The following is a 9115-nucleotide window of genomic DNA, read 5'->3' on the forward strand; positions in this document are numbered from 1 at the left end:
TAGATTTAGTTGGGGATTTGATTTAGCTAATTAATTTATATAATTAGCTAAATCTGTATATCATGCATTGTAGGAATTTGATTCGAGATGGCATCTCGACATGGAGTCTATTTCGGATACGATCACCACTTTTTGAGACGGGTATCCTGACTTATCTCTTTGATATGCCATGTTGATATGCTTAATAGATTTTTAACAAGTAGTAATAATTATATTTATATCTGCATCGGTATGTCACTATTTGTTTCTGAGTCTGTTTTGTTTGTTACCTGTTTAGCATTCATGCCCCTCTTTATTCTTTATGTTATAGAGGTAGTAACATGTCATGCCTTATGATATACCAGACTGGTTAGATATCATACCTAATCTATGTACCTAGATCATATTATTTGATCCACGTATTTTGGTACATGTTTTATGGAGGTAGATATAGTCAGGATCTTCATGCTTAGTGCCATGCACCATCTCGCATGATTGCATGCTGAGCGATTGGCAGCTCCATTATTGTTGAGCACATCGCTAGTTACATGGATCTGCACACACAACCACTTATGAGTTAGTGGTATATCAGGTAGGGTGTGTGGCATTTATGCTCTGTTAGGCTCCGCTGGTCCACTCATGGGTAGTGGTGATGCAGCGTGGTAGTCGACAGACAGATTTGCTCTATTTGGCTCCGTTGGTCCGCTCATGGGTAGTGTGACGCAGCGTGGTAGCCGGCAGGGATCCCTCCTCTGGACTGGCTCAGGAAGATGAGAGAATTGAGCTCCCTCGCTTATGATTTAGGGTAGGAGGATAGGTGTACTCCGACAGCATCCCGTCCACTTAGTCACTCATCAAGAGCAGTGATGACAGAATGCACGGTTGTCATAGCCCTACCCACTCAGTCTCACCATAGTGTGTGAGATGGCTGACTGGCGTCAAGGGTGGCAATGTCATTGGCATCATATGCATGATTGCATTTATTGCTTGTGTTTGCTGCACTTTATTTGCTGCATATTTGGTGGATGCATATGATTGACATGCATACAGAATCATGATACTCCTCGGTCTGACGACCTTGTTTACCTTATACCCAGGTCCTGGTTAGTACAGTTTCTCTCCTTTATTTCAGTTTTACATTGTTCCTTTATATATATATCCAGGAGGTTGTACTTATATTTATTACTATTATATATAAATCCAGGGATCGGATTGCACTGAACCATGTTGACTCATGTGCGGGCATAACCTGCGCGCGCAAAATGCCGGACCAGTCGGGGCAAAATTTGTCCAAGCAAAACAACCAACCTTTTGCGTCCGAGTGATAATAAGTGAAACAGATGAATTAAATTCGAGATTAATGCAGAATCAAAATAGTCGAGTGATAATAAGTGAAACGGTGGGCGTTTCACTGCTCAGCGAGTAATGGTCATTAATTGACCATTAACGTTGTTGTTGATCTGAGCTCTTATATAAGGAGATTGCGATCACAGGTAGACGCACACATCAACACAACCAGAAGCTCTCCACCTTCATTCCCTCCTCCTCTGTCATGCAACTCCTGCTCGGCAGAGTGCCCATGATAGCAATCGGGTGTCACTTAGTTCATCGTACCACTAATGTTTTGTGGGAATCACGGTCAACCGTTGTATCCCAGAAAACAGACGACTATACTGAACCTCGAAGCACAGCCGGAGGTGGTCGAATCTGTTTCAAGGAAACTACGTCTCTCGCAGACCTCGATCCTTTTTCCTTGCTCGAGAGGTTGTTCGCCCGTTCGGACTCCTTTGCTCCTTCAGTCGCTCGGCCAGTCTGCTTCTCCCGATCGGCCACTTGCCCGGTTAACCTCTCCGCTCTCCCGCTCGGCAACTTTGCTCGGCCAACTTAGCTTGACCGACCGACACTTCTCGCTCGGGTTGCATTTTTGCTTCGCCCGACCGGCATCAACTCGCTTGACCTATCTGCTTCGCCCGATCGGTCACTTCGCTCGACCATCCACTCGCTCGCAAGCTCGCTCGAATAAACTGCCCGACCGACCTGCAACTCGACTGACCTTAATCTCACTCGGGCTTCTCGGACAAACACCCTCTCGGGTAGGCTCTCTGTTCGGCAGAGCTATTACCCGGTTGGCTACACTACCCGATCTGCCACTCGACCTCTACGCCCGCTTGGCAACACAGATCTCAACTGATCTGCCCGCTCAGTGACTCAGTCTGATCTGCCGCTCTTCAGAACGTTATAGAAATCAGCCTCTGCTGGCAGCCTGAGATTATCCGCTCAGCTCATATCGACTGTAAATTGAATTTAATTCAGTATAGTTTAAATGTAACTAATATCCTGTAAATTTCTGACAGCAGATTATTTATTCTAACAATAACTAGGGCTAATAAATTTAAGAGGAAACAAGGACATATAATATTTATGAATATTGAGATAAATTTATAAATCCAAGTCGATTTCACCATAAATTTTATTAATTTAGCAGCTAGTTTTTTATCTCATTTTTTTATATTTTAAATGATATTTTTAACAATTTTTTACATTCTATTTGTACTTAATAATTTTTTATTTTTAAAAATTTATATAAAATTTTATTTCAAATCTATTTCATATTTCATCTCAAATTTCAATTTTTACCTTATATTTTTAAAAATAAAATAAATTTATCTTCATTAGATTATAAACAAATTCAACAAAAATAGTACATCTCAAATTCTATTTATAATCCATTTTTTTATTTATAAAACTTTATATATATTATTTAATTATGACTCAAATTTTTTTAATATTATATTTTATTAAAGTAAAATAGATTAGTGATTTAATAGAAAATCAATCTTTGATTTATAAAAGATTTTATTTCTTTTTAAAAAATTTATTTTTAATCTATATTTATTTTTTTATAAAAATTTAGTAATAATTTTATCTCAAATTCATTTTAAATTCCGTTTTAAATTTCTTTCTTGTATTTAACTAAAATAGATTAATAATTTTATAGTAACTATTAAAATTTAAAATAGATTTAATTTCGTTTTAGAAATATGTCTCTAAAGTCATGTTTTGAAATCCACACTTGAGCACACGACTATTAATATTTGTATTGTCTTTATCATACAAGAGAAATATTTTTATTTTCACATCATCTCTTCACTTCTCATTGTTGGTCCTAGCCAATCATAGTGATCCTACCCTAATAATTTTTGCTTCTTTTATAATGATGTTGAATTAATAAAGTTGAAATTGTACTTCAAAGTTTTAGGTATACAAAAATGATTTACATTAAAAAGAGGTATAGACCCCTAATAAAAATTAACGATGGTCTAACCTTTTAAAGTTTAAATAATATGTTAAGGGGTCAGATGAGATGTTGAATTCCTAGTGACAAGTTAGACAAATGGAAATTCTAGTAGTGAGACTAGATAAATAAAAGTCTTAATAGGGAGACCGGACAAATGAAAGTTCTAACTTTAAGAATTGTGATACATCATTAATAATGAATTAAAGAAGGTATCTATAATAAAATTTAGTTATTATCCATCTCTAAAAAGTAATAATAAAATTGAAATAATAGCTAAAGAAGAATGGATCTAAATTCATCGTAAAACTATCACTTCTTACTTATCACTAGAAATCCTATAAGCACAAAATAATCTTCTATAGGAGTGGACGGTGACAATCCGTATTACTTCTTACTTGTCACCAGAGATCCTGCAAACACGGAATAATCTTCTATAGGAGTGGGCGGCGACAATCCGTATTCCTTATCAATAGGGAAGAGAGGAGGTCAATGAAAAAACTCTAGAACATGCCCTAAACCATGAGCATCTTCTCTTATATGCTAAACTCATCCTATAGAGACCATATACCTTAAAGCTTATCTATCATCAACAGTCCATAAATATTAATGAACTAGATTATTGAATCTATATATTGAATACACATCCATTTAATCTAAATTCCCTTTATATATAATTAAGCATTAGACTACTTAATTAAGATTTAATTTCTTTAATGATAATTAATTATGTTAATTAAATGTAAACCTATTTTATAAAATTAAACTCATTCATATAGACTTAATTAAGTTTAATCGATTCGTATGGACTTACACTAGCTCCAAAGCTATCTTCTAAAGATAAGACTCTCTTGGTACGAGAATCCCTGATAGATGGAGATATTAGGCAAGGCTAAAGTTCAATTATATTTTTTATGTTTGAAAAACTTATTTAAGCAATAGATTGTCTGGCATAGTTAGTGGGAAGTAACGGTGTCATCCTAAGGTCGACCAAAATTGTCATAGATGTTTAGGAGATTTATTTTTATTCTTTCTGTAATTTATATATTGGATTGTGATCGGAATCCGATTAAAATTGACTACGATTTCTATTGAATTTATATTTCCACCTAGGTTATTATTTGGTTCGAGGTAGGCCACCGGCAGTTGGGCAGATTGTATGGCGCCGTTCAAGGGACGGTCCGCTCATCTCAGTGACCTCCGGCCGTCTATCTTAATCCAAATTATATCCTAAATGAAAAGATAAATCAGAAAAGACATAATTAATTTTGATCAAATTCTAATCACGATCCGATCTAAACTCTATGTTTTGGCCTTGTATTTCATCCGTCTAGTCGACCAAAATTGACATTTTGCTCGACGAAAAAGAATAGTCAACTAATAAGTTTAGCCAACCTAAATGTCATCAGAAGATTCAGATTTCATCCAATCTGATTAATCAAATATGATAAGTTACTTAACTCAAATGGTTAGTCGACTAACAATAACAATAGTCAACCAAAATTGCAATAGAAGAATAAATCTCAAATTTTATTTAGTTTAGTCGAATAAAACTCGATCAATGATAGAAAAGGTCTAGATCCGGATGAGGTGGTTTGCACGAGTGATTTTGGTCTACTAGAAAGTAAATTTAGTCAGTCAAAAACACACACAAAACTTTATACAAGCAGATTTTATGGAGATTTCACCATCATTTCTAGTATTCGATTTCAAAGAGAGTGTTGCCTACGTTCCAGGGTCAATTTAAGCAATTTACAACGTTCTACAATGACTACAAGTCATTCATTTCAACAATTATTTTTATTTTCTTATATTAGTTGTAAAGAACAAAAACTTAATGTATGAGATTTCTCTACCTTTGAAAGGTACCTGCAAGGGGAAGAGGTATAGGGTCAACCCATCAAAGGATCATAAATTGTAGAGTAAGAATTGAGAATTTCGAACCATGTAAAATTGATTTACTCTATGTTTCCATTTTTTTTAGGTAACCATAGTCATTATGGTATTGTTTTCTTTTGGGAGGCAACTTAATATATTAGAAGACAATGGATCAAACAATAATGGCCAAATCAAACATAGAGATAGAATACATAATTATGGTTCCATTAACATGTGATTTTATCTAGATCAAACCTAGTCTTCCATAAATAGACAAAAAGATATATAAATTGGCTAATAGATAGCTAACTTTACTAATAAGTCTGAGAGGTTCTACAAATCAATATATTTGTAGATAATTAGGGCTGTAATTGTAAATACACAAAAAATCATGGATGTGAAAGAAGACACTAAGATTATAAAGATAAATGCTACTATCTAGGGGAGACCTTAACAAATTTTCTCATTAACTGGTACCATTTTATGTTTCTGATTATTTACAAACTAAAGTAAATTCATAGTCCATATCTGTCAGACACAATTTATTGGAACATTTTATAAACAATTTAGTATAACCCCACTATTCATATGACCTGAGTTTCACAAGTTTCCAACACAGCAGCACCATAAGACTCCAGGTTTTCAGAACTTTTCCTGAAATCTAAATCAATATGCTACGCGGTTCTGGGTGTGAAGCTATGGATATAGACAAGTAACAAGCTCAGCAAACAGGTTGCATAATCTCTCAATTCCTGCCAATAGTCTTGAGCAGTAAGTGTCCGACCCACACCATGGAGAACTTGAGAGTGATTATGACCCCTTGAATACTCTTCTGGCTCCGGTCGACCTATATTAGTTTGTGCCTTTTATGTTGGAGATGAGGGAGTAGGGTCTACCTCAGGACTGCCTGATGGTGTTTTGAGAAAGTTCAGTGAAATAACAACATCAGTCATTGACGGTCGAACTGAAGCCTCTTGTTGCAGACACATTGCAGCAACAGCTACTGCCTGGCTCAAGCCATTCGGTGGGTAATTCCCTTGTATAAGTGGATCAACTAGCTCAGGGAATCTCTTCTGGTCTCCCAGCATTGGCTTTGCCTGTAGAGATATAAATATGTTTTGGTAAATTACATGTGACAATGGAATGTCATAACAAATAATATAAAGAATTAACAATCATCCTGTATATACAAAGATGTCCAATGCATAAGCTAAAACTGTTAGGGTACAACAAAAGAAAAAGAAAAAAAAATCTAGTAGATTTCATACCCAAGCGACAAGATTCTGTTCATTTGTTGGCCTAGTTGCATCAATGGCCCTCCTTCCAGTGATCAACTCGAGCAAAACTACTCCAAAACTATACACGTCTGATTTCAAGCTTAGATGCCCTGTTCTTGCATACTCAGGTGCACAGTAGCCAATTGTTCCCATCACCCTAGAAGAAACATGAACTTTATCCCCCACAGGGACTAGCTTTGCCAGACCAAAATCAGAGAGTTTGGCATTGAAATCCTGATCAAGTAGGATGTTAGAAGATTTGAAGTCACGAAAGATCACTGGTGGGTTTGCCTTCTCATGCAAATACTCTAGACCTTGAGCAGCACCATAAGCTATTTTCATTCTTGTGTACCAGCTGAGGAGTTTCTGATTGGGTGAGATAACTGTGGAGAAAATTTATTTGTTCCCAATTGTAAGAGCCTATCACACATTAAGTCGATGCATGAATTGAAAAATGAAAAATAGCATGCTGCTGCAATGTATGGATTCTTCAATAAGTTCTGATTTTAATACCAAGCAAATGATCTTCTAGAGAGCCCATAGACATGAACTCATACACCAGTAATCTTTGATCACCATCAGCACAGTATCCAATAAGCTTGACTAGATTTTGATGATGAAGGAGGCTAAGCATCAATACTTCGACAACAAATTCTTTATTGCCTTGGAAACCAGCCCTGTTTAACTGTTTAACAGCTGCTATCTAAACCCAACAGATCATAACAATGTCAGTGAATTTGTCATACAATAAGATCTATTTTTAATGAATGCAAGAATGCCATATCAAGTAAAAGCTTGACTTTGATTAATTTACCATTTTACCTGTCCAGTGTTCTCAAGGTAACCTTTGTACACTCTACCAAACCCTCCTTCACCTAGGAGACATTCAGCTCGAAAATTCTTTGTAGCTAATGCAAGTTCCTCAAATGTAAATGTTAGCGCAGCAATATTGCCCTTGCCAGAATCCCTTTGGGATGCTTCAGCGGAAGGCTTCTCCGAGTAGTCTGGGAAATGGAAGTTCAGAAGTAGACAATGTGAACATGAAAAAGTGCAAGCAGATGATTAATCAAGCATTGAAATCATGAGCATTACATTCTTGGCAAACTATTATGGTATAGAGACATGTTGCCTGTAGTCATTGAATACTTTTAGCTCTCAGAGGGAATAAATGAAATGAGGGTAGAAGAGAATTTTGCATTGATGAATGCCTGAAGTTCCAAACCAGAAGTTACAGTCTGATAAACTAGAAGATGTTATGCCGTTTTCTTTTGATTTTACAGTCTACAGTATATATCTACAGCCTATCTTTGGCGAGAAAATAAATGCACTATTTTTTTTTTTTTGTCATCCGAGATTCCACTAACTCAGTTTTAGTTCAAAATGCACACAAGAACCTGGATATCATTTTCGTTCAAATACGAGGTAGTAGAGATAAAAACAACGATAAACTGTATGAAATTAGAATGGAAAAAAATGCTTAGAACCATACGTCTTCCAGCATACAAAATGAATAGTTTAAGATGGAGCCTAGACATCCATATAATTAAGAAGGCAGAAAGAGGGCATTCTTCTGAATTGTTCTTTGTTATCCCTTAAAATGGAGGGGAAGACGATGCAATAGTTAGGTCGAACAACAAATAATTTTTTTTAAAAAAAAAAAAGGAACAAAAACAGGATAAAGAAAGAAAGCTCACCAGCCGTCTTCCTGGACACATTATCCTTTGCGAGGCTTTTTCCAGGAGCAATTTCCTTCCTCTGGCTCTTTTTGGAGAAACATGGAAAGCAGCTCATTCTCGACAAGTGCCAGTGCCTCCAATTTCCACAGAAACCTAGAATTCCATTAGGCATATGAATTGACGCAACTCACGGACGAAAAGAATAACTTCCGGCATCCGGGCCGAAGAAGCTTGAACATATGGTTCCAGCCAGACACTGCCCTTGCGATTGCCGAACAGCACCACGACCTACCAGGCCACAGCTCCAATCTATCTTCGATGAAGCGTCAGCGTACGAGAGGAACAGGCGGGAGCGCGATCCAAGACCCCGAAAGAGTTGGCACGGCTTATGGGGGAGATGAAAGCCCCCAGATCGCTGATGCGATTTGCGTCGAAGATAGATGTTTGGCCGGGGTAGGGTGGGGCGGGGCGGGAGGGGGATGGCGGTGGCGAAGGAATGGCAACAGAAGTCGGCTTTTCCGTTTGGGGCGGAAGCCAAAAAGTAGGGTGCCTCCTCCGGAAGCGGCGGCGAGGATCTGAGGCCATTTTGACCGCGCAGGGAACAGATGGGCGTCCGAGAGAGGAAAAATGAAAGAGGAGATTTGAGGTATTTTAAATTGGAACCAAAAAAAAACTTCACTTTTTTTTTTTATTGAAATAGTCTTATTTATTTATTATCAAAATACTATTTCATCTGATTTTAATATTTTTTAAAAAATAATTATTTTTTATATTATAATAATTATGAGATTTACGGTACCATACTTCAATTTTGATCGATACTATTAATATTATATTATAATAATATTTAAATTTTAATTAATATTAATTTTATATTATAACAATTATAAATCATAGTTTCTGTATTTATACAATTTAGAAGCTATATAATTATTAGGATTATAATTATTAAGATTCCATACCTGTCCGTAATAATTATGAATTTATAACTGCTGTAATATTATTAAAAA

The 9115-nt window shown here is 36.2% G+C and overlaps 1 protein-coding gene across 2 annotated transcripts; it reads right to left on the minus strand.

Moving 5' to 3' along the window:
- Window positions 1-5571: 5571 nt before the first annotated feature.
- LOC122016747 (probable serine/threonine-protein kinase PBL26) lies at window positions 5572-8737 on the minus strand. Of its 2 annotated transcripts, XM_042574140.1 has the most exons (6): window positions 8398-8737; window positions 8124-8258; window positions 7252-7433; window positions 6943-7132; window positions 6421-6812; window positions 5572-6249 (listed from the first exon to the last, which is right to left on the minus strand). In XM_042574140.1, exons 2-6 carry the CDS (start codon window positions 8218-8220, stop codon window positions 6019-6021), a joined length of 1092 nt encoding a protein of 363 aa, XP_042430074.1. In that variant the 5' UTR covers window positions 8221-8258; window positions 8398-8737; the 3' UTR covers window positions 5572-6018. The 2 variants fall into 2 exon arrangements, with proteins under 2 accessions (XP_042430074.1, XP_042430073.1); XM_042574139.1 differs by having other exon boundaries at window positions 8124-8737.
- Between the last annotated feature and the right edge of the window lie 378 nt (window positions 8738-9115).

Source organism: Zingiber officinale, chromosome 8B, assembly GCF_018446385.1.
Source record: "Zingiber officinale cultivar Zhangliang chromosome 8B, Zo_v1.1, whole genome shotgun sequence".
NCBI lineage: Eukaryota > Viridiplantae > Streptophyta > Magnoliopsida > Zingiberales > Zingiberaceae > Zingiber > Zingiber officinale.